The sequence below is a fragment of the Dromiciops gliroides genome, chromosome 3 (assembly GCF_019393635.1).
Source record: "Dromiciops gliroides isolate mDroGli1 chromosome 3, mDroGli1.pri, whole genome shotgun sequence".
Classification (NCBI taxonomy): Eukaryota; Metazoa; Chordata; class Mammalia; order Microbiotheria; family Microbiotheriidae; genus Dromiciops; species Dromiciops gliroides.
Window position 1 is genome coordinate 530009174 of NC_057863.1, and position 26985 is coordinate 530036158.

General features: G+C 37.4%; 1 protein-coding gene across 2 annotated transcripts in view; it reads left to right on the plus strand.

Annotated features, from left to right (window-relative positions):
* The window catches only part of DDX10 (DEAD-box helicase 10), a 323540-nt gene extending 307682 nt beyond the window's left edge, over positions 1-15858 (plus strand). For both annotated transcript variants that reach the window (XM_043998759.1, XM_043998760.1), the window contains exon 18: positions 15209-15858. In XM_043998759.1, the coding sequence (XP_043854694.1) occupies positions 15209-15389 (181 nt within the window). In that variant the 3' untranslated portion in view covers positions 15390-15858. The remainder of the gene's footprint in view (positions 1-15208) is intronic.
* The last annotated feature ends 11127 nt before the right edge of the window (positions 15859-26985 follow it).

The window sequence follows — 26985 nt, forward strand, 5'->3', positions numbered from 1 at the left end:
GATCTCTACATTGACCTGTAATTTTTTAAATCTTGTGTGTGTGTGTGTGTGTGTGTGTTTTAATCAGATAATGAAAACTACTTATCTACTGTGCTTCATGTTTTCTTTTGATTGCCAGGAAACTTGGGGCTAAATTTGTTCTACAGATATAGTAATTAACTGATCTTATGTGCTTGATAACATCTATTCTTTGTCCTTTCTGTTGTTTTGTCTTTTTAAAACATCCTTTGCATATTTTTATTATTCTACTTCATAGTGTATTTAGTTTAGTTTTGTTTTTTTCCCAGTCAACTCAAATACTTTTTGGAAGAAAATAAGGTAGAAATTGTAAATAAATAAATACAAGTCATCCCTTGTTATAATGCTGCAATTGTTCATTGACTAAAAACCATCAATAGCCAGAAGTAGTGCAGTACCACTACTGGAGAAAAGCATTTCAATTATCCTAAAAATTTGTGCTTGACTATAATGTTTATTGTATCTAACCTTGTGTTTCTGGCCATGTTAATTGTTTGTCTGTTCTGTATAGTCCTCATTTTCTTAGGATTTATTTCTCCCTCCAAGTACCTCAAGATAATGAAAGCATAAATTAGGATACTTCATTTTTTCATTCATGATTATAACTGTCATGATGCCTCAGCCTTTGACTTTGACCTGCTATAGGGAAAGGGATGACTCACAGTGATTCCAAGGATACAGCTTTTATTGCTCATATAGCACAGATTAATTGCCACCACAACCAGAACTCTTTGTCTAATTGTGACCATTACAATGGGCAAGTTGACAACATAGTCTAATAGAACACAAGACTTTTGGGAGATGGTAGTTATACAAGCACAATGGAACTCCAACACAGAAACAGGGAAAACCACCTAGCAACAACTTAGCCTCCTGTAACTTCATAGGATGTTGAATTCACCTAGATGAACCAAATAGTCCTGGTTAATATTGCTTGATGACTTACAGACATTAATTAGGGAATAGCAGGATACCTTATAATAGTCTTCTTGCAGGTTACCTTACAGACAAGTGAGGGTTCACAATAAAATTGCAGATAGTTTGTTCATTTGTTTAAAAGAAGGCAAGGTCACTCCCAGTTTAAGTAGTTAGCAGAGCTTTGTGAGACATCCGTAGAATTTAAATCTGATTCTGGAAGAATAGAAGTTTGAATTGGGTTTTGAATGATGAAGTAGGGAGAGGAGAATTCTCTGGTCAGGATGAGCAGGATGTGCAGAGATCTTCAGACCATGTAAGGCAAAGTTTGGTCCAGGGACGGCTAGGAGCAAGAACAGCTTAGAGGCAATTTGGCTCAGAAAAGATGGTTCATATAGGGGAATAGTGGGAGGTAGGGCTAGAATAATTGGATGTGAGTACAAATGGTCATCCCAGAAACAATCTTTTTCTTCTATATGCTATTACTCTTTTAAAATTAAAATGAAGAAGGCAAGGTCTTAAACTTATTAAATGCCATTCTGGTTCATTCACTAATTTTGTTCTGTTTCACTTAAAACTAGTTCGTTAGATTATTTTAATCAAAAAATCATTTTGACTGGATTTATGAATGTATATTAGAACAGTGCCTAGCTGGTAGTTTACAGCTTTTAATATTTGCCTATGTTTGACAGTTTAGTGTACCATTTCTAGGTCATTGTTCAAATAATTGGCTAAAAGGTTGTCTTTTGCCCAATGAACTTAATATTAATAAATGTTTTGTTCCATAAAACTATGTGCTCCAGCAGAGGTCTGCTGATACATGGACTAATCGGTGCCACATTCTGTGCTTTCATACTTTTTTTTTTCCCTAATGAGCTATGAACAATGTGTGGGACTAAGATGTTTGCTTTACGTATTGCAAGGACTCAATTATTCTAATGAGCTTTGGTGCATCAGTTTACAAAAGTTTGTCATAATTAAGGCCTAACTTCCCTGTCATTGTCAGGTTATATTATATGCTTCTGTCTGTGTGTTTTATTCCAACATATTTTAATGCATGCCGAATGCTTAAAATGAGAAATCCACAACTAATTAAGCTCCTTGGTTAAGAGGATTTCTCAAAGATTCCATTGACAGCTCTTTTTCTTGCTTTTTAATTTTTTTAACAACCATAGCATTTTTATGTTTTTAATACTTTGATCCATAATACTGCATGTTTCATTTTGTTAAAGAAGTGCTCTATCGAATATTATGGAGGTGTTTCTTAATGTTAAACACAAAGTAGTAATTTTACATAGTTTACCCTTAAATTCTAGAATTATGGAATGGATTCATGCACTGTAAGTCCCCTGAGAGATAGATGTAAATATAAAACTCCCAGTCTTAGTTTGCAAGGTACTACATGATTTTTTACATTGCTGATCACAGACTACAATTTTACAACAATAGCAGGATATAAAAGAAGTCTTGTGGTCCTGCTCTCTGCTTACCACCTGTGCTTCATTTTTACCATTAGAGAAAGAAATTGCTTTCTCTTTTATTTCAAATCTCCAGAGGAGAAGTAGTTCACAACTCACTTTGGGAACTGTTGGCTTAAAGTATGGCTGTGGTCCCTGAGAGACAAAACACTAGTGGGGAGGGAGGGGTGGGGGGAGAGAGAGAGAGAGAGAGAGAGAGAGAGAGAGAGAGAGAGAGAGAGAGAGAGAGAGAGATTCTCATTAAATGGGTCCTGTTGATTCTGCCTTTAGTAAAACTACAAGGAATAGGACTTAATATTACAATTGTCATTTTGTGCCCTTAACAAAAGACAAAAAAAAGTACAGAGTTTTCTTAACCATGCAATTTTTCTGTCCTAAAATGGTATCAAGAGATTTATTGGAATAAAGCTTTCAGTGACCATTAAATAGAGTCTGAATTTTCCCAACCAAATTTACTAGGATGTAAATAAAATATAGACTTTTTTGTGCTGGTTCAATTAAAAGAGGCCTTCACTGAAGAAATTAAGTTGTAGCAATATATTGGTATCCTGAATGGTGACTGCCTTCTTAGCTTACTTTGTATTATCATCTATTATTGTCTATAGAATCACTTATACTATTGCTGGCTAATTAGGTAAACAGATTGTTTTGTAGGTGCCTTTGCAAAATGTACAAAGGTTTACTTAGAGCCAAGCTCTAAACAGGGTGGGAAATATATGCATATTTATAATTCTCATTGTTTGTTTATTGCTTAAGAAGATTGGGATAGCCTAGCTGGCAAAGTAGTTTTAATTGTGAATAGCTGAGTCTATTAGCAGAAAAGAATAAAAGAGAAGTCAACTAAAGATTTCCTTTCCAGAACCTTTCCTCCCCTCTTGCCCACCAAGAACCCAAGTGTGGATGAATCAACCCAGCAAAATATATGAATGAAATATCTTCATATATGTGCCTTTATTTGTTGTGTCCAGTGATTGTTTAAGGATACTGAATTGGCTGAGCTGAACCACATAGTCCTAATTGATATTGCCTGAGCTGATTTACAGGCATTAATAAGGGAATAACAGGCTACCTTAAAGATAGTCTTCCCAGGAACCCCCTAGGTGAGGGTTTAAGCGAAGAAGCAGTTTATGAGACTTTCCCCAGGAGAAATTATGACGGACTGCATTTTCATGTGAGATCTCGAAGGAAACCAAGGGAATTGTTAAAATGATTTGTATCATCTGTGCTATATTTGTTTTCCTGCCAGGAAGCACTCACCATCTAAGAGTATTATTAATCTAGATTAATCTTCTTGCCTGAGGACAAGGTGACAAATCTTGAGGAAGCATCTAAACCTTCTGGTTTATTAGCAAAGATGAAGAAATACTAAATAGAAGGAAATAATCAATGAAGGAAGCAAAGGAGAAAATGGTTCTGAAGAGATAAAAATGATTCAAAACCAAGTAAAAGAATATAACAGGAGAAAGGAAAAATAAGAAAATATGAAATACCAAAACTATACAGAAGGTGTAAAGTTTTTCACATAAAAGATGGATACTGACTTTCTAAAGAAAAAACAATATTCAAGAATCCAAAGAGGAATAAGGAGGACCCACAGATGCTGGCAAATTATGTTACTGGATGTAGGAGGAAGAAGCATTATGGTGCTTGGTGACTCTTCACTAAAAAGATAGGCTACATAAAGACCTAATATGACTAATAGAGTGTTATATCGTCTTCCTGGAGTATGTTGCTGATATGTGACTAATATCCTGCCAACACACCTGTAGTAAGAGATTCTAATCACTTGTACTGATTACAAATCTATAGATTACAAGCTATGAAACTTGAAATTTATCTGTAATGACTTTTGAATTCATATTAGGAAGTTGAAGAACTTGGGTGTAAGTGGATTCACCTGTTTTCCCATATGAATTTTTAAAAAAATACATGGTACAGGATGGGGCTGGGGGCAGAAAGAGCTCTCAGCTGTATAAAGGACTTTCATGTGGAGAAGGATTCAATTTGTTTTGTTTAGGTTCAGAGATCAGAAGAGGGAAGTAGTGGGTTGAAGTTGGAGGAACCCAGATTTCTGGCTTTATCTATGAAAAAGTCTCCTAACAATTAGGACTATCTAAAAATGGAATGGGGTGCCTCATGAGGTTTACCTTTACTGCTCTTTAAGAAAAAGTTGGATTATCACTTGTTAGGGAAGATTTAGAATAAAGATATTTGTTGGACTAAGTTATCTCTGAGAATCTTTATCAACCCAGGAATTCTGTATTTGTTTTTGTGACTGGAACTTTGGAAGAGACATGATATAAAGTTAACAGCTGGTTAAAGTGATGGTGCTAAAGGACACAGTTTGGTTCCTGACTCATGGTTTAAAATACCAAAATGCTAGGCCCTGGAAAGAGACAGCCCATTTCAGAGAGAGCTCTTTGACAAGAAATTCACCAAACTGTTAAGGTAAAATTAGTGACTCTTCACCAAATTGTAAAAATCAGATACTTGGAAGTGTAAATATGCTGTAGAAAGAAGAAAACTAGTAGAGGAGTTAACCTACAAGTTCATAGGTGGAAAATAACTAGGAAAAGAATTAGCAATAGTCTTTGGGACCTCATGTCTATATACCAATAAACAGAATATCAGCTTACCAAAACAATAAGCAAGCTAAACTTGGAAATATTAACACAGGTAGGTAAATGCAAGCCTACAGTATAATTATTAAGGCACAGTAGTATCACTTATAAAGTGCTTTATGGTTTTTCAAAGAACTTTTCTCACAACAATAAATACTTTGTAGCTTCTTGGTATGTGACAATAAAAGAATATTCCATGCTCAGAGAAAATAGGTATGATACTATAAAATTGGAGCACTGTGCTATAGAAGAGATATACCTACCTGAAAGTCTAGGAACCCAGGGATGGACACTGGCAGGGAGAAGTATATAGGTATAGTATAAGGATAGGGGGGGAGACAAACAGAAGTGATGTTGTAAGAGTATTTACATATGACTCAAAGAAAAGGAATAAATATACACACACACATACACATGGCTAATCCTTTCCTGATAAAACTGTCCCAGAGGCAAAATATAGTAATGATGGACAATTTGAACTATCTTGAAACCTACCAAAAATCTCAATCTTTTAAATAAAATGCATCTGATAAAATTATTGACTTGACTTACCATGTTTCAGAAAGTAAAGGAAGAAAATAGGAACTACTACTTTGGGCTTAATTCTGACCAGGAAGGAAGAGGCTGATGAGGAGCAAATAATGGGAAACTCTGGAGGAATAGATGATATCATTTTAGATTGGATAACAGCCTAAGGAGGAAATTTTGGATGTTATTAAATTTGTGCCCTAAGAAAATACTATTAAAATTTTTTAAATTAAGGAACAACAAGATATCTTGTGTCTTAAGCTTATAATAAATATATAGGGCTTTTTCAAGGCTAACAAAGAACTTTACATGTGCCATCTCATTGGATCCTTACCATGTGAGATAGATGGTATTATTATCCCCATTTTACAGAGGAAACTGAGACTGCTAGAGGTTATCTGATTTACCCCAAGTATAAATTGCTACGCTTATAAGTACTGATCTTCCTGATTTTAAGTATACCTTTCTATACATTATGCCATGCTGCCTCCTCAAAGAGGAAAACAGGTCAAAGATGGTTTTTAAATTAAAAAAATTAAAAAAACAATCAATCATTAAGAACCTATTGGGTTGCAAGTTTCTAGATTATAGGATGGAGGATAGAAGTATGGGAAAGGCAAAGGAGTTACAGTCTAATAGAAGTGATAGGACCTGCATACAAATAATATTGGATAGAATGTGATTGGGGCAAAAAAGATTTAAGCAAAATGCACCAGGAAAACTTGGAGGAAGAAATTATTGTTAGCCCAGGGAATCGAGGAAGGCTTTGTAGAAGAGGTAGCACTTGAGCTTAGTCTTAAAGAAAGAGAAAGTGGTGTTGAGGAGAAGGAAGCATGTTTCAGGCACTAGAGGATAGCCTAGTTAAATGCACAGATGTGGAAAAGGGCAAAACATCATCATGTAATAATCTAATAGACACATTTGGATGGATGGTAGGGTATATGAAAGGAAATACTATGAAATAAGGCGAGAAAGGGAAGTTGGAGCCAAATTATTCAGGGCCTTACATGGCAGGCTCAGGAGTTTATATTTTGTCCTATAAGCAGTAGAAAAGCAGTTAAGTTTTTCAAACAGTACAGATATTGGGGGACAGCTAGGTGGTGCAGTGGATAAAGTACTGGCCTTGTATTCAGGAGGGCCTAAGTTCAAATCCAGCCTCAGACACTTGACACTTACTAGCTGTGTGACCCTGGGCAAGTCACTTAACCCTCATTGCCCTGCAAAAAAACAAAACAAAAAAAAGTACAGATATTTGTTAATACAAATATTATTTTGGCAGTTATTTGGAGATAGATTGGCAAGGTACATCACAGACTATAGACACAGAAATGGACACAGGTAGAAGACATTAAGTAGTCCAGGTAGGAGATTTTAGGGCAGTGACAGGGTGAGTGGAAAGGAGGGGGGGGAAATGCAGTAGATGAGAAGTAAAGCATAAAAGAGAAGGAAGAGATCAGGTGGAAAAGCAACAATTGACCATGAGAAAGAAGAGGAATGATAAATGGAGTAGAAACTTGGGGGAGACAAAAGAAAAGTAGAAGAGTATAATTTATTTTCTTGGTCTTGGTAAGGAGGAAATCCATATCATTCTTTAAAATCATTGCAAAAGAAGATAAGAAAATAATTGTCAAGAATAGTAATAATAATAACAGCAACTAGCAGTTCTGTTGAACTATAAGGTTTGCAAAGTGCTTTACAAATATCCTCTCTTTTTATCTTTACATCACCTATCCCTATTTTATAGAAGAGGAAACGGAGACAAATGAAGATTGAATGAGTTTTCCAGTCAGACACCTAGTTAGTATCTGAGGCCAGACTTAAATTCAGGTTTTTCTCTTTCCAGGACCATTGCACTTCCACTGTGCCACTTATCTCACTAGATGAATTTTTGAGGCACAAAGGATAGGAGATGAAGGAGCACATGATATTTAAAAACAAAATTCTTATTTCATAGTGTAGAGTGGTCCTGGTGATAAAGATGGAAGGAGAAAGATACGTCTAATGACAAATACAGAAGAGTACAGCAGAACCATAAGAATATTATCAAAAATGATAAATGCTATATATTTTCATGTGAAAAAATACTAAGGACAGTTTTGGGGTTTTTTTTAAGTATATTCACAATGGGGCAGCTAGGTGGTGTAGTGGATAGAGTACTGGCCCTGGAGTCAGGAGGACCTGAATTCAAATAACAACTAAAGTATATTCCCAGAAACAGACTCCCAGAGCCCCTGAATTGGCTGCAGTGGTGGCTTCTTAAGCTCATGGTCTGATGAGAGAACTGAGCAGCTGACCAAGGGGAGATGACAGGAGTCTTTGCTGGCACTGATGCAGAATTTGGTTATTTTGCCTGTGCTGGGAATCAGGAAGCAGTCTTGAGTGGCTGTCCCAATCGGGGAGGGGTGCAGTCTTGCCCGAAGCTTACAACCACAGTGAAACAGATTTTTTGTTTCCAAGTTAAAGAGTAAGTAGGCCTGGGGTTATTTACAGACCAAAGCACAGGCCAGGTGAGTGAGAACCTGCATCTCCTTAAGTCGTTCTACTTGGGACCCCCTGAAGCTTGAGACAGTGAGTCCTGGAAGCAGTGCCCCCACTTTAAGAAGGAGTTAAAAGTCAAGATATAGGCTAGCAAAATGAACAGACAGAAAAAGATGTGGACCATAGAAAGTTTCCTTGGTAACAAGGAAAATCAAAATACACCCTCAGAAATAGATAGTTAAAGCTCCTGCATCCAAAGCTTCCAAAAAAATATGAATTAATCTCAGACCATAGAAGCTCTTAAAAAGGACTTTGAAGATAAAGTAAGAGAGGTAAAGGGAAAAGTAAGGGAGGTAGAGGGAAAAAATGGAAAGAGAAACAAGAGTGATGCAGAAAAGTCATAAAAAAAAAGTCAACAGCTGAAAAAAACAAATGGAAAAGCTCTCTGAAGAAAATAATTGCTTAAGGGGCAGCTAGGTGGTACAGTGGATAGAGCACCAGCCCTGGATTTAGGAGTACCCGAGTTCAAATCCGGCCTCAGACACTTAACACTTACTAGCTGTGTGACCCTGGGCAAGTCAATTAACCCCAGTTGCCTCACTAAAAAACAAAACCAAACCAGAAAATAATCGCTTAAGAATTAGAATTGAACAAATGGAAGCTAATGACTTTATGAGAAATCAAGACACAATAAAGCAAATCCAGATGAATAAAAAAGCAGAGTGCAATGTGAAATATCTCCTTGGAAAAACAGCTGACCTGAAAAATAGATCCAGGAGAGATAATTTGAAAATTATTGGACTACCTAAAAACCATTATCAAAACAAGAGCTTAGACATCATCTTCCATGAGATCGTCAGGGAAAATTACCCTAATATTCTAGAAACAGAAGGTAAGATAGAAATTGAAAGAATCCACTGATCACCTCCTGAAAGAGGTCCCAAAATGAAAACTTCCAGGAATATTATAGCCAAATTCCCGAGCTCCCAGGTCAAGGAGAAAATATTGCAAGCAGCCAGAAAGAAACAATTCAAATACTATGGAGCCACAGTCAGGATAACACAAGATCCAGCCGCTTCTACATTAAAGGATCAGAGGGCATGTAATATGATATTCTGGAGGGCAAAAGAATTAGGGGCTGCTAGGTGGTGCAGTGGATAGAGCACCAGCCCTGGAGTCAGGAGTACCTAAGTTCAAATACTGCCTCAGACACTTAACACTTACTAGCTGTGTGACCCTGGGCAAGTCACTTAACCCCAATTGCCTCACTAAAAAAAAATAAATAAATAAAAAGAATTGGGATTACAACCAAAAATGACCTACCCAGCAAAACTGTGTACAATATTTCAGGGGGAAAATGGGTCTACAATGAAATAGAGGACTTTCAGGCATTCATGAAGAAAAGACCTGAACTGAATAGAAAATTTGACTTTCAAATACAAGACACTAGAGAAGCATAAAAAGATAAACAGGAAAAAGAAGTCGTGAAGGAGATTTAAAAGGTTAAACTGTTTATACTCCTTCATGGGAAGATATGTCTAACTCATAAGAACTTTCTCAGTATTAGGGCAGCTGAAAGGAATAAATTTACACAGAGGGCACAGGTGGGAATTGATTACGAAGGGGTGATATATGTAAAGCATTTACTTTTTGTTTCTCTTTGTGGGGGGGGGAGCAATCAGGGTGGGGTAGCTTGCCTAGGGTTGAGCAGCTGGTGAGTGGCTTATGTCTGAGGCTAGATTTAGGCTCGGGTCCTCCTGGGTCCAGGGCTGGTGCTTTGTGCACTGTGTCACCTGGCTGGCCCATGATGACATCTTTAAAATAAAATTAAGGGATGAGAGAATTGCACTGGGAGAAAGGGAAAGGGAGAGGTGGAATAAAGTAAAGTATCTCACATAAAAGAAGCAAGAAAAAGCTAATGGAGTGGAGGGGAAGGTGGGGGAGTGAGTGAGCCTTACTCTCATCAGAATTGGCTCAAAGAGGGAATAACATACACACTTAAGTGGGCATACTAATATATCTTGCCCTACAGGGAAATGGGAGGGGAAGGGGATAAGGGGAAAAGGGTGAAGGAAGGGAGGGAAGATTGGGGAAGGGCCAGTCAGAAGCAAAACACATTTGAAGAGGGAAAGGGTAAAAAAAAGATAGAAAATAGAGTAAATATCATAGGGAGCAAATAGGATAGAGGGAAACACAGTTAGCAATAGTAACTGGGGAAAAAAATTTGAAGCAGAGGCAAGAGCCATGTAAGATGAGGATGAGGGATGATGATGGTACTTATTTTGCTGAGCTATTATAAAGAAAATTCTTTGTCAGGTATAAGGTACCATATAAATGTAAGCAATTATTGCTGTTGCAATAATGAACCTCATGGGTATTTTGCAAGGAAATCTCCCTTTAAAGTACTGTATAAATTTAGTTTACTATTTAAAAAAAAATGAGCAGGATACTGTCAGAAAAACCTTGGAAAGACTTTGCTGATGCAAAGTGAAATATACTATATACAAAATAGCAATATTGTACAAAGAACTGATGGTATCTGAATACAGATGGAAGTATAAATAAAATAAAATAAAATAATAAAATAAAAAGCATGTTCACATCATGAACAGCAAAAGGACCCACTGCTTGGTGGTAAAAAGAGTATAATATTAATAGATGTCAGAGAGAAAGCAAAACTACTCTATCCTATTTTGATTTTGTTATTTTGTTCAAAGAGAATGCTCTTCAAATTGGAAAGGGTAAAATAAACATTAAGCAAGAATTGAAGGGCAGCTAGGTGGCACAGTGGATAAAGCACTGGCCCTAGATTCAGGAGGACCTGAGTTCAAATCCAGCCTCAGACAGTTGACACTTACTAGCTGTGTGACCCTGGGCAAGTCATTTAACCCTCATTGCCCACCAAAAAAAAAGAAAGAAAAGAAAAGAAAAGAAAGAATTGAAGCCCAGGAAAGGTAGAGATAGTGAGAACACATTGTTTCTTTAAATTAGTTCAGTGATTTGAGCCCCCCAAAATTACCTTCTGGGGGGAAATGTAGGCCCTTAATAAATGCTTATTGATTGACTTATTAATTAAAATAAAATGAAAGGTCTTGAAGAATGTAATTACTGAATTACTGCTGTTAATCTCTGGAGAGTTTTTTAGCAGTAGAAAGGTATTAAAAACAGAAGAAAAGTGTTCCTTTGCTCAATAGGGAAAGGGATAAATTTTATATTTATGAGCTTGATAAATATGCCAGAAAATTCACTAATGGTTTTAATTAATTAAAGCTTTGTTGAGAACTTTGAAAGGAAATGGTAATTTCCAGGAGCCAATGTGGGTTCCATAAAGAAATTGTGACCAACTATAATCTCTGATAGTTACTGGTAGGGAACTTCCATAAAAGAGATGTATCTGGGCTTTTACAAAAGCATTTGATGCGGTCTCTCATACCTTGTAAATATCCTTTTTCTATGTGGACCAAATGGTGAGATAATTAGGTAGACTCATAGCTATTGAACAACCGGATACAGAAAGTGATAATCAATAAATTAGTATTAATCGGGGGGTAGGTCTTTCATGGTATGCCTCAAGTTTCTGTCCTTCATTTTGTCTGGCTCAACATTTTAGTCAATGAGTTGGGTGAAGATATAGAAGGTATTATGCTTATTGAGTTTGTGTATTATACAAATGCTTAATGCTTTGGATGATAGAATCACAACCTAAAACTGTCTCAATAGGTAGAAACCAATATGAAGCAACTTAATAAGAATAAATAAGCTATAGAATTATAGCATTGTGGGGTGGGGAGAGGGATTTTTCTTAATTGTTTTCACATGAATTGCTTTGGGATGAGAAGTGGTTAGTTGACTGTAAATTCACTATGAGTCAAATGCTAATGAAGTCTTGAGGGAGGTAATCCCATTATTAAGTCATTGATCAAATCATAACTGTAGTATTGTAAAAATTTTAGTGAGGCCTCTCATTTTAAGAGTGGCATTTACAGACTGAAGGGTCAGCAGAAGAGGGTAACCCAGATGGTGAAGGAATTTGAAATTGTGCCATGGAGCAAGGATTAAAGAACTGAGAATCTTTCATCTAGGGAACAAAAGACCTTTTTTTCATGATTTCCATGAGGGAAAAAGGGTCTTTACCAACTTGGAGGATCATCAGGAAACACTTTGAGTAAGGGATGACGCTTGAGCTTTTTGTTGTTGTTCAGTCGTTACAGTCATGTCTAACTCTTAGTGACCCCATTTAGGGTTTTCTTGGAAAAGATACTGGAGTGGTTTGCCATTTCCTTCTCCAGCTCATTTTACAGATGAGGAAACCGAGGCAAACAGGGTACAGTGACTTGCCCAGAGCCACACAGCTAGTGTCTGAAACTGGTTTTAAACTCAGGTCTTCCTGACTCCAGGCTTGCCACTCTATCCACTGTGCCACCTAGCTGTCCCCAAAGTTTCTAGGCTAGGAACCTCCATCACTTGAACTGTTCTACCAGGGATATTGTAGAAGGGATTTCCTTTAAGAGACAGTGGTTGGACTAGGTGACCTGTAAGATATCTTTTGTAATTTGAACTACATACCTTGGTAAATGATGAATCTACTAGTTGTGGAAATAATTTATTTACATGCATTTTCATTTTCTATTATCTGAGTCATCTATTCCCTGCAGTGAATATAATTTTAACATATTACCATTTCAGTGTTTGCTACTATTAAATAGACAGTTTCTGAAAAGACTTGTAGAAGACTATTACCATTTATTTCATTTATATATAAATACAGTGTTTCCTCTGGCATAAATAGGATGTTGCTATTCCAGGAAGAAGCACTTCTCATAAAGATATTAAAAGTACACATAAAAATTACAGAATCTGAGAAGGAGAAGGGACTGCAGAGGTTGTCTTTTCTAACCAAGGAACTTGGAGAGGTCAGGCTGCTAACAGTTTATCCGCGAATGGGTTCACTGTCAATGTAGGTGATTAGAGCCAGATTTGGATATGATTTATTATTTTTTTTCTTTCAGGAGAAGGTCTTGTTGTTGTTGTTCAGGCATTCAGTCATGTCCAACTCTTCATGACTCCATGGACCATAGCATGCCAGGACTTTATGTCCTCCACTATCTTTCAAAATCTGTCCAAGTTCATGCTCATTGTTTCCATGATATCCATCTCATCATTTTCCTTTTGCTTTCAGTTTTTCCCAACACCAGGGTCTTTTTCAATGAGTCCCATCTTCTCATTATGTGGCCAAAGTATTTAAGCTTCAGCTTCAGTATTTGACCTTCCAGTAAATAGCCTGATTTGATTTCTTCAAGTATTCACTGATTTGATTTCCATGATGTGTAAGGGACTCTCAGAAGTCTTGCCAGCACCACAATTTGAAAGCAGTAATTCTGCAGCTCTTAGCTTTCTTTATAGTCCAATTCACATAGTCTAGTAAAAATGCTAATAGAAAAAACCGTAGATTTTGACTATGTAGACTTTTGTCAGCAAGGTGATGTCTCTGTTTTTTGGGGCATTGTCCAGATTTGCCATAGCTTTCCTTCCAAGGAGCAAACATATTTTAATTTCATGGCAGCAATTGCCATCTGCAGTGATCTCTGAGCCCAAGAATATAAAACCTGATACTGCTTCCATTTTTTCTCCCTCTGTTTGCCAAGAAGTGGTGGGGTCTGTTGCCAAGTTAGTGTTTTTGATGTTAAGCTTCAAACCAGCTTTTATGCTCTCCTTTTTTATAGCCTCATCAAGAAGCTTCTTAATTCTTCTTCACTTTTTACCATCAGAGTGGAATAATCTGCATATTTGTGATTGTTACTATTTCTCCCAGCAAATTTAATTCTAGCTTTTGCTTCATCCAGCCTGGCATTTCACATGACGTACTCCGCATATAAATTAAATAAGGTGACAGTAGACTGCATGACAGTATGACAGCCTTGTGATATTGCTTTTCCAATCTTAAACCAATTCCATCTCTGGTTCTCAATGTTGCTTCCTGGATTGAATACAAGTTCCTCAGGAGACAAGATGACCTGGTACTTCCATCTCTTTGAGGACTTGCCACATTTTGCTGTGATCCAGAGTCAAAGGCTTTAGTGTAGTCAATTAAGTAGAATTAGCTATTTTTCTGGAACTCCCTTACTTTATCCATATTCCAACAAATGCTGGCATTTGTTGGTCCCTAGTTCCTCTGCCTCTTTAAAAAAAAAAATAACACAGCCTGCTCTTCTGGTAACTCTCAGTTCACATATTGTTGAAGCCTAGCTTGCAGAATATTAAGCATAATCTTGCATGGTGTATGATATAACTACAGTCGTTTGGTAATTTGAACATCCTTTGGCGATCACTACATATACCACTATAGGCAAGAAGCCCTTAGAAGAAAAAGGTCTACTCCCTGAAAAACTCTCTTACAAATAATTCCCTCCCCCTCTCCCACATCTTTTTTCAAATGCAAATAAATGTGTTTGAGAAAAAGAGATACTGAGTCCAGAACACCTTGGAGTGAGTGTCTTTCTGTGTAACTTGGAGACATTGGGCACTTGGAGGCAAAGGCAGTGTACACAATGTTGCCTGAACAGGTTAATTGAATATTTATTTTTCTTTGAATTTCTTTACTTGAATTCTTCAAGAGTGACAAAATTATTATCAAAACATTCCTTGGAATAATAACTGTCCCTTTTAGGAAATGTTTTTTTGGGGGGGGGGGTTCCCCTCTAATCACTTTAACATTTTGTGTGGTCTAATTTTATGCAAGTTATAAAGGAGGTGTTAAGGTTAATTTTGTCAGACAAATACAGACTTTTATTCCTAGGCAACTGAATTAAGACTGACATCTGCAAAACTACTTTATAGCAAATGGTCATTAACTGCCTCTGTGACACCAGTTCAAGGGGTGTTGTTTTTGATTTTTAGCTATTTCTGACAGGCAATTTACCTAAGGCATAATATCTCTGAAGCTTTAACTTTAGCATTTGTTAGCACTGAAAAATAGAACAGATATTGGACAGTGGCAGTATTAATGACCTACCTGAAATCCAGTAACCTGGAGGTTCATAGCTATAGAGAATAATGTCTTGTTTATATTTCCCCACATTTTTCTTATTAAAAATAAATTTTTTATAGTATGATGATGGTCCTAATTGTTAACCAGGTGTTTAAAATAATAATTTCTTTTGTTTTCAACAGTGAAACAAGGAAGATGGGAGGAATAAAGAAAAGGAACTACAGAAATGATGATAAAGAGGAGATTCTTTCAAGTCATAAGCCAAAAAAGACCAAGTGGGAAACTGTGGAGCCACTGGATACAGGCCTTTCTTTGGCAGAGGATGAAGAGCTAGTGCTGCATCTGCTCAAAAGTCAAAATTAATTCTTCTCCTCCTAACGACCATGATTCCTTGGGCACTTATTGCCATAAGGGTTCCACACACAGACGCATTCCATGCCCAAAGTACCTTGTCTTCACCCAGCAGCCAAAATATGTAACTCCAGGTGAGGGTCTCTTTTCCCTCATCAAAGTATCTGATGGGCTTTGAAGTCTTTGAATCAGCATGAGATTTCTCTCAGTTACACATCAAGTGAGGAGGTTGTTTCTCTCCTGCCCCCCCCCCACCCCCCATTTTCTCTGGAGTTGTGAAACTTTTTTGGAACTTTATTACAAATCCCAACCTTGCTAAAGATGCAGATAATTCTAAATACTATTAGACAAAGTTATAGTCAATTTTGATAGATTTAATATTACCAAAGATAAAGAAGGTATTATAATGAACCAACTCTGAGAGAATGCGATGGTTTTTTTTTCCAGAGATGATGGTAAGCAATAAAGTTATTTCTTACTAAATAAAGTACAATTGTGTTTGCATTTTGTTTGACATATATATATTTAAAAATTTCAACAAGGGAAGGCTCTTAAGATAAAGACACTTTACAGATTCTTAAAACAATGAGTCTTTCATCCTCTCAAGTTAGCCTTCTCAAAGCAATTATTCCTTTTGGTAGCATTTTCAGTTTGACCAACTGTCATTTATTAGAGCCCAGAGAGTTTTCTTTGTGTTGAACTGCAGATTACATTTTTTAAAGCCTCCTCTCTAACTCCCATGCGCTAGCCCAGAGTGTTTCTGCAGTTGATTTGCCCCCAGCTGGGACATCTTGATGCCCAAGTAGGAAGTGAGAGGTTGATGGGGAGTAAGAAACAAAATGAAATGAGAATACTTTGGGGTTGGTTATAAACAACTCATTGCTTAAGTCCCCATAGTAATTTTTGTTAACCCAGTTAGATAGAAAAGGAATCATTTGCATTAACGAAGTGAATTTAAACATAGATTTGTCACCTTTTTCTATGCCCACTCATCCAGCTTTACCTGAACAATAATTTTAAATAACAGTAAGCAAAGTAATTTTGAATCCATGCTATGTAAATAGTAATGTTTAATATTAAGTAATTCAGAAGAACTGTTAGGTGTTGCTTTATCACCTGTAAACTGTCAAAAAAAAATAGGGTAGGTCAGAGTTTACCTTTGAAGATAGCAGAATAAGAGGTTTAATGATAGGGAATGAGAAGTGTACAAAATAGTTGTAAGGAGGGTAAGAAAGGAAGATCACTTTTAGAAATAACAAAGTAGTTCACATTTACTCAGCCCTTGGGGGCATAATTTGTAATTAAGAATTTCCTTTACATAGGGCCTTCTATTTGAATAAGTTTTAAAGCCCCCAAAAGGCAATTCAGAAATTTTGAGTAGTCAGGCAGTAACCTAGAATTTATTAAGTATCAACGATGTGCAAGGCACTGTGCTAAATCCTGGGGATGCAAAGAAAAGCAAAAAAAAAAAAAAAAAGTCCCTGCTCTCAAGGAACCCGCAGACTAATACAGAAGACAGTGTGCAAACAACTCTGTGTATATAAGATGTTTAAAGGTTAAACCCTGAAGGGGGAAGGCAACTAACATTAAGAGAGATAAAGGCTCTCTGTAGATGGCAGAATGTTGCTTGGACCGGAAGGAAGCCAGAAGGTGGAAATGAAGAGGGAGAGCATTTCAGGCATGGAGGACAGCCAGAGAAATCATCCAGAGTCAACAGGTAGGGTGTCCAAGAAACAGCAATTAAACCAGTGTCCCTGGATCCCAGCATGGCATGAGGTGCAAGGCACAAGAAGAGAGGAAATGACAGCCAGGTGAAACTACAGTGCACAGAGTGCTGGGCCTGAAGTCAGGAAGACCCCAATTCACATTTGGCCTCAGACACTAGCTGTGTGACCCTGGGCAAATCACTTAAGCTCTGTTTGCCTCTGTTTTCTTAACTATAAAATGGAGTAAGTATCAAGAAGAAGAGGGTGATCAATAGTGTCAAAGGCTGAAGAGGTCGAGAAGTATAAAAATAGAGAAAAGGGAATTAGACTTGTCAGTTAAATAGACCAAAATTAGTAACTTTGATGAGAGCAGTTTCAGTTGAATGATGAGTCAGATGCCAGACTATATAAAAAGTTAAGAAGAGGAAGTAGAAACTTCTGTTATAGACTCCTTTCTCAAGAGTAGCCACAAAAGACAGGAGAGATATAGGATGATAGCAGGAATGATTGGATAAAGTGTTTGTTTTTTGAGCATTAATAGCAGTGAGGGTTGGGGACTGGACATAGATACACTTCTAGGCAGTAGGGAAGTAATCAGTAGACAGGAATAGATAAAAAATAAGTTAGAGTGGGGATTAAAGAGGAGGCAATCTCTTGGAGAAATCGAGATGGAATGGAATCCTTTCTGCATAGAGACTGGTTAGCCTTGGCAAGGGGAAAGGCAATGTCTTAATGTGAGATAGGGGCTCAGGACAAAACCCGGTGGGACATGTGTTTGGAGGATGTGATCTGGTTGAAGATCCACCAAAGGAAACAAGGACTGGGAACATAAATAGTTCAGAGCAATGTAAAAAAAAAAGAGAGAGAGAGAGAAAAGAGAGTAATAAGAAAAATGGGTGATTGACCGTGTCAAGAGCTGCAGAAAGGTAAAAAAAAAAAAAGAATGAGAATTGAGAAAAGGCCATTCGATTTATTCATTTAGAGATATTGATTGGTAACTTTGGAGAGAGCAGTTTTAGTTGAATGATGAGGTCAGAAGCCAAACTGAAAAGAGTTAAGGGAATGAGAGGAAAGAAAGTGGTAGCAAAATAGAGGAGAGATATGAGAATTGCTAGCAGGGATGGATCAAGAGGGTGTTTAATGTTTTGGTTTTGTTTGTTTATGAGGATGAGGAGATGGGGATAGGCCTGTTTGTAGGCAGTAAGAAAGTGACCAGTAAGCAGGGATTAGCTGAATATTAATGAAAGAACAGAGATGATAGAGGAGGAAATAAGGTGTTGACTTAGAATTAAAGACATTAAGTTTTCTCCAAACCATTTGAAGTTTTCCACAGTATTTTGGCAATGTTGGTGATTTGCATGCAGTATCTAAGCTATTTGCAATATTTATCCAAATAGAGACTGTGCTTCTTTGCCACCTAGAAATCTAGCTTGTATAAAATCTAAGTGTGACTGATTGATATTTTGTTCTGGGGTTTTGTTTTGTTTCCCCAGAAAGAGCTCATTTAAGTATGTAAGCTCTTTAAGGGCAGGAAATGTTTCAGTTGTGTCTTCCTATCCCCACTACATAGCATAGTGCATGGTACATAATGTGCTTAATAAAATGCTTGTTAATTGATTGGTTTTGGGGGGATGCATCTTACATATAGGAACAATATAGTTGTCCCTCATATCTACATACCTAATAATGTATTTCGGTTTCTAATCCGTTCCAAATAAACTAAGGTTACTTTGGAAAATAATTAGAACTGAACAAGTCCTATTGGCATAAAATTTTTTACAAGCTGAAAAAAGAAATGACTAGGCGCAACAGAGAGCAGCAAGAAGTTCCTCACTGATAAAAGGCATTACTGGGTGAAGTGTAGAGTAATGATTTAAGAAAGTGGTTTGGCTTTGTGTCTATCTGAAAGACTGACATTTGACTGAGGACCATTAATGGCAGAGAACCTATTCATCAGATTCACTCCTGCAAAATGATTCTTTAAATTACATAAGACTCTGATATCAGATTCACCTAATAGCCATGGCATCCTTTGAAGGACTGCCATTTCATAAACTTAACATAACCTCTAAGATATGTGTGCGGAGCCATAAAATATGAATAAGTTTAATTAAAATGAATTAGTTTTGTTACACAGCATTTGAAATGCCTTGAACAGGGGGTGTCATCTTGATAGCTGTCATAATCTGCTATCATTGGATTTGAGTTATAGGTCAACAGGTCACTAAAAAACACCATGTAACTTGGAATCACAGATGGAAGCATTAAATCTCTCAGAAATTATGGGTAGAGACCTAGAATCAAGACTTTTAATCACATTTCATTTTTTAAAATTATATTTAAATACAGAATACTCTAATGGAATTAGCAGCCTTATTAAAAACTCTAAGTTTACTAGTCTAGGAAGTGGGAGGAAGAAATGGCACCAAAGATAAAATATGTTATCGTACCTAGGGATACTTGACTTGTCTCCCTTCTATTTCCCAGATCTTCTCCCTTTCAGAAATTTGGCTTAATAGGGAAGAGTGTGTCAAAGCTGGTATGCTATATTAAAGCTCCTGGAATGACAGATTGAATTTTCAAGACAGGGATATTTATGGTTAAGCTACTCAGATCTCCAACTCTATTACACCAATTAAAGGTTTATTGTGGTTAATGAGCACACATTTTAAAATGGGCTTTGGCCCTTCAAAAGGTCCTTCATACCATATATTCACGCTAATCAAATTACTTTCATTAAATTGCTTAATGCCTAGATAGAATGAAAGTTTTGATTTGAACAGAAGAGAGGTCACTAGGGTAAGTTAGGAAGACACAAATGGGAGTGTGGAAGTTACAGTGAAAAGGATAGGATAGTCAAAGGTACTAAGAACTCAAGGGATAGTGGGAATAAATTCTATGAGAACAGGGATCTCACCATTATTTGCCTGAAACAGGCATGATAGTTCTTCTCACAATACATAATAATACTTTATACAGGGTATTTTCTAAAAGTCCTAGCACAATTTTATTTATTTGTTTGTTTATTTTGCGGGCAATGAGAGTTAAGTGACTTGCCCAGGGTCACACAGCTAGTGTCAAATGTCTGAGGTCAAATTTGAACTCAGGTCCTCCTGAATCCAGGGCTGGTGCTTTATCCCCTGGGCCACCTAGCTGCCTCCCTAGCACAATCTTAAATTTTCATAGTATAAGTACCTGAAAATGTGCCAAATACTCTACATACATTATTTGTTTTCATTAATACAGTCCTTTGAGATAGGCACTACTGGTATTATTATTCCCATTTTACAGAGGAAAAAAACGAAGTCAGGAAATTTGTGATTTGTCCATGGCTGCCCAACTAGTTTCAGAGATAAGATTTAAACCCAGATCTTCCTGGCTCCAAGTCCACACTGCTTCTCATAAGTGTCTGAAGTGAGATTTGAACTCAGGTTCTCCTGAGCCAGTGCTCCAGGGCCAGTGCTATATCCACTGCACCACCTAGCTGCCCCAAAATGTTAAATATTTGTTTGTAGAATGGGCTGGTGGTGGTGGTAGTAGTGATGGCGTACAAAGAGAGAAGTAGACACAAGTGACAAATTTGCCTATTTTTTGGTAACCACTAGTATGCCATTGCACATAATCTCAGCAGTGCCTTGGACTAGTACTAGTAAATTGCAGTTACAGTTTAAGTGGAAACATTGGTCATGCTCTTTAAAGCATGAATCTGTCCACCAAAGTAACACACTACAGATTCCTCCTGCCACTCAAATATAACATTGAGTAATGGAAGGAACGCTGTTCTGGTGATCTGGAAACCTAAATTCTAATTCTGGTTTACTGCCTAATTAGCTACGTGATCCTAGCACTTCTCTCTGTTCCTCAGTTTTCTTACCTGCAAAATTAGGTGGTTGGACTACATAAACTCTAGAGTCCCTTTCAATCATGAAAATTTGTGATTATGTGAATCTAAAAGCCTTGAGGTTAGGAGTAGAAGGGGAAGAAGTGAGACTGTGGTAAAATAAAGGTAACCGACTGTTTCAAGCCAGGGCTTAACAGTGCCTGAATGGGATTGCCACAGTTCAGAATCTGTCTCTCAGCTTTGCCATCTCAGAAATTCAGTTTTCTTGTTTTGCCTAGGAATGATAAGGCCATGGGAAAAACTGATTTATAATTGCTCCTTCTCTGTACTGATTCCCTTGTTTCTTTCAGATCCTCTGAGGTTGCATTCCCAAAGGTTCTACCCTCGTTTCTCTTCTCCATAAATATTCTACCTTGAAAATCCCATGCACTCTCATAGCTTTAGCTATCTCCTCTATGTAGAAGACTGCCAAGTCTGCATATCAAATCCTAACCTCTCTCCTGAACTTCATATTTTAGTTAACAAATCCCAAGGATTCTGCCTCTAATATTTTTCATATCTTGCCCCTGCTCTGGAACCCAGAGATCACATTCAAGTATAAGCCTTCACTCCCACCTACATCTTCTCTTTCAATAGCATCCTAAGAGATCTTCCTGCCTCCACTCTCTTCTAGCCCATCCTTTCTACTGTTTCTAAAAGTTATTCATATGCATGGAATTGGTAGTCTCTTCAATGATTAAAATGCTTCTGTGACTTCCTTCCAATACCTTTACTTGGTATTCAAGACCTTTTCAAAATACTGCTAATATGCCTTTCAATGTCGTCATCCTAATCAATGGTTTTTAAAAATGCTAAACTATTTAGGTCCTAACATAAAGCATAGATTCAGAGTTGGAAGGAACCTCAGAAATGCTTTAGTCCAAGCCCAAAGAGGTTATGATTTACCTAAGAATATAAACTAATATGTAGCAGGACTGAGATTCCTGGATTACTCTGGTTAAATATGAACGAATGGGGGCAGCTAGGTGGCGCAGTGGATGGAGCACTGGTCCTGAAGTCAGGAGTACCTGAGTTCAAATCTGGCCTCAGACACTTAACACTTACTAGCTGTGTGACCCTGGGCAAGTCACTTAACCCCAATTGCCTGACCAAAATAAAAAAATATGAATGAATGAAATATTTAAGTGTTTACTATGTACAATACTTTGCTAAGTGCTGACCATACAAATGGAAAAGTGAGACAGTTCCTTCTCTCAAGGAGTTCACATTCTAATGGGGGCATAATGGAAAGTTTCAGCTGCAAATCACCTGGAAAGGTCCCATGGTTCTTAGAATGCAGGGGTAAGCTAGGCTGACTTGTCTGCCCAGTGTGTAGCAGTTCATTGGGATGGCTGGCCCCCACTTTCCTGAATAATGGCTATTAGGGCAGGATTAAAAGTAAGACTGCTAGTCTTGGAAGTGCTGCCTATGGCTTCTTTGCTCAACTATCCATTAGTGGCAGTTGGTCAGCAGTTATTGTAGGTAATGATGAGGAGGGTGGGTCCTCTTCTCAGTGATTTCTCCCTCAGTGATAGCTGTTGCTAGGGTTGATCTTGGGAGGAGGTCTGATGATCAGGAGGGCAGTGCTATTCCCATGCTTCTTGGACTTAGGGTCCAAGGAGAGATGGTAGTGATTTGATTTCACTAACACATACTGCCTTCTATTAAACCAGTTAGGCTATGAGATTATTATAGGTAATAAGGATCTAAACTAAGGCCATGCCAGCATAAATGGAAAGATCTTGTGAAGGCAATATTGATGAGACTTGACAACATATTAAATGTTGAGATCAAGGACAATGGAAGTACAAAAGACAACATGAATCTTGAAACAGGTCACTGGAATGTTGGTGCTGTCATTAAATGGAAGTTGGAAAGAGGCGGGTTTAGTAGGGAAGATGGTCAGTTCAATTTTAGACATGTTCTGTTTGGTAGCACTCCCAGGTAGAGATTTGACTTTAATACTGAGTAGAGATAAAAGCAGTGTGCATAGAGAGATTTGGGAGTTGTCTCCATAGAAATAACTATGAACCCATATGAACATTGAGCTAATTAAGAGTATAGAAAGAAAAGTCTGAGATGAGAACCTTAGAGAACATTAGGAGAGGCCAAAGATATAAAGACTGATTAAGAACAGTTGTCAAGGGTCAGCTAGGTGGTACAATGGATAGAGCACTGGCCCTGGAGTCAGAGGGCCTGAGTTCAAATCTGGCCTCAGGCACTTGACACTAGCTGTGTAACTCTGGACAAAGCACTTAACCCCCATTGTCTCCTAAAAAAAAAAAATAAAGAAACCCCAAACAGTTGTCAAAAAGTTAGGCAGAGAAACAGAATGGAATAACATCATAAACACTAAGGAATAAGAGAGAGAACTTGGAAGGATCAAGGAAAAATTTCTTCAAGATAAGGAAACTTGAACATAGTGTTGGAAGAAATTGGAAATTAGCTAGTAGGAGAGACTGGAGATGATAGAAAAAAGGAATAATTTATTAGGCAAGCACACAATAGAGATGGGAGGGAATCGAGCCAAGAGCATGAATATAGGGGCCTACCTTTTTCAAAAAGCCAGATAGCCGGGATTAATTTTAAGGGGTTTATGAGTTTCTCTTCACTCCCTCCCAACTCTCATCCTTTATAACTTTATTAAACCACATAATCCAAGTTTATGAACTTCAGTTTCCAAGACCTCCATCTCCACTCTCCCTCAGCCACTTAGAGGTGTAGTTACAACTTAGATGTCATCACCACTCAAAATTCTTTTACTTCCAGAATCTTGAGTTCTGAAATTCCCCTTTCTGATTATTCAAGGAATTTCCTGTGCTATCTTTCCAACTGCCTCATCCTAAAGTACATGATGTTTATCTTCATTATGACTTCCAGTCCCTCAGTCTCTTCATTTGCTTTCCTAGTTTATCACCATTGTTCTTGTTTTGGTGATTTGAAGCATCCTTCATATAGCCATTAATAATTGACAAGAAGCGGGGCAGCTAGGTGGTGCAGTGGATAGAGCACTGGCCCTGGAGTCAGGAGTACCTGAGTTCAAATTCGGCCTCAGACACTTAACACTTACTAGCTGTGTGACCCTGGGCAAGTCACTTAACCCCAATTGCCTCACTAAAAAAAAATAATAATAATAATAATAATAATAGACAAGAAGCAATTATGTCCAGTAGGCTGATCATTTGGTGATGAAATTTTTGGACATAGAAACCCATGAAACAACAAAATATTTTAAGTGACCCTTAGTCCACTTTGCCCTCTGGAAGTTATAATCACAGAGGGAAAAAAAAAAGGCAGAAAATGTCCTGATCTCACAGGTTTTTTTTTCAGTCTTAATAGTATTTTTTTCTAGTTACATGTAAATATCATTTTTATCATTCCTTTGTATAAGATTTAGAGTTCCAAATTTTTTCTCTCTTCTTTCTCCCTTCACCAAGACAGCAACCAATCTGACATAGGTTATATATGTACTATCATGTTAAACTATTTCCACAGTAGTCAAGTTGTGAAAGAAGAATCAGAACAAAAAGGAAAAACATCAAGAAAAAAAGTGAAAATAGTATGCTTTGATCTGCAGTCAGATTCCACAGTTCTTTTTCTGGATAGCATTTTCCATCATTAGTCTTTTGGAATTGTCTTGGATCATTGTATTGCTGAGAAGAGTTAAGACTATCACAGCTGATCATCACACAATGTTGCTGTTACTGTGTACAATGTTCTCTTGGTTCTGCTCACTTTACTTAGTTCATGTAAGTCTTTCCAGGTTTTTCTGAAATTTACCTGTTCATTTCTTATAAGACAATAGTATTCCATTACATTCATATACCATAACTTGTTCAACAATTCCTCAATTGATGGTCATTCCCTTGATTTCCAATTCTTTGCCACCACAAAAAGAACTGCTATAAATATTTTTGTACATGACATGTGGGTCCTTATGATCTCTTTGGGATACAGACCTAGTAGTGGTATTCTTGGGTCAAAGGGTATGCCGTAGTTCCAAATTGATCACCAAAATGGTTGGATCAGTTTATAACTCCTCCAACAATGCTTTAGATCACACAGTTTTTAGACCATTTATCATTTGACTATTGACCTTAATGTAAAATCCTTGTGGAATGATTGAGTGAACTTATTGCTGGAGAAGCTGTATTATATCCAGAAAAAGTAGGAAGTTGCAGCTAAATTGAAGGAGTATACATGGACTTCTAGGGTGAGCAAAGGAAAGAACATGACAGGATTTATCTCAATGGAAGCCCATCTTCCACAGTACTACTAAAGCAATCTTCCTGCCCCTCATTGAAAAAACTCTAGTAAGTTCTTATATGCCCTTTACAACCTGAACCATGCCTACCTTTCCAATCTTCTTATACTTTACTCTGCTCTACTTTTTCTACAATCTAGTGACACTGGTCTCCTTACTGTTCCTTGAAGTAGACACTCCATTTCCCAACTCCATACATTTCACTGGCTGTTTCTCATAACTAAGATGTACTTCTTCCTCTGTTTATCTCCTGGCTTCCCTCAAGTTTCATATGAAGTCTATCTTTTACAAGAAGCTTTCCTGGTCTCCCTTAATGCTGGTGCCTCCCTTTGAGATTACCTCTGATTTATCCTCTATATGTGTCTTGTTTGTACATAGCTGTTTACGTGTTTTCTCCCCAATTAGAGAGTGAGCTCTATGATTCCAGGGATAGGTTTTGCCTTTCTTTATGCCCTTAATGCTGAGCACTATGTTGAGCACATCATGAGCTCTTGATAAATTTGTTATGTTTATTACTTAATCGTTTTCAGCCATGTCTGACTCTTTTTTACCCTTTTTGGTGGGTGGGGCACACTGGTTTGCCATTTCTTTCTCCAGTTCTTTTTCAATTTTTTTTTTGGTGGGGCAGTGGGGGTTAAGTGACTTGCCCGGGGTCACATAGCTAGTAAGTGTCAAGCGTCTGAGGCCAGATTTGAGCTCAGTTACTCTTGAATCCGGGGCTGGTGCTTTATCCACTGTGCCACCTAGTTCATTTGACAGATGAGGAAACTAAGACAAACCGAGTTAAGTGACCTGCACTGGATCATGCAGCTAGTTAAGTGTCTGAGGCTGAATTTAAACTCAGGTCCTCCTGACTCCAGGGCCAGCTCTCTACTGCACCACCTAGCTGCAGATTTCATAAATACTTGTTGAAAAACTACTGTTTGCCCACAGGCACCAAGAGACATTATTTTATTATTTTTTTGGTCATTATCTATTTTAGTAGCACTTCAGTGTTTGCAAAAAGACCATCTTAAAAATGGTTGTAGCTTATGCACCCAAATTGGTTGTTAATGATGAAGTGGGGAAATTCTAAATCAACATGCACTCTGATTCTTGATGATTTCAATGCAAAAGATGAAGAGAAATATGGGAAGTGTGGTTCAGGAAAAAGGAATGAGAGAGGGCAGACAGATTACAATGAAACCTTACACTTTTACATCATGAACACCTTGCTTTGAGAAAAAGTATGGTAGGCACTGGACATGGTGAATTCCAGATAACACCATAAAAAATGAAATAGATTCTTTCAAGAGACAGAAAAAGACATGTTATTGATATGAGATTTATCCCCTAATCCACAGAAAACAAGCAGATTTTCACAAGTGTTATTAAATAATGAAACACATCTTTTCCATTTCACGGTTGATCCAAAGGTATGGAGAATATAAGATCCCAGTGGGTTTGTTGTTTGTAGATTATAATAGTAGCATTTATATAGTGCTTACTATGTGCCAAGAACTATATTAATGCTTTACAATTATTATTTCACTTGATCCTTATAACAACCCTGGGAGATAGGTGCCATTATTATCCATATATATATATATATATTGCAGGGCAATGAGCATTAAGTGACTTGCCCAGGGTCACACAACTAGTACTCATCAAGTGTTTGAGGCCAGATTTGAACTCAGGTCCTCCTGAATCCAGGGCTGGTGCTTTATCCACTGTGCCTGCCACCTAGCTGCCCCCTATTATCCCTCTTTTACAGATGAA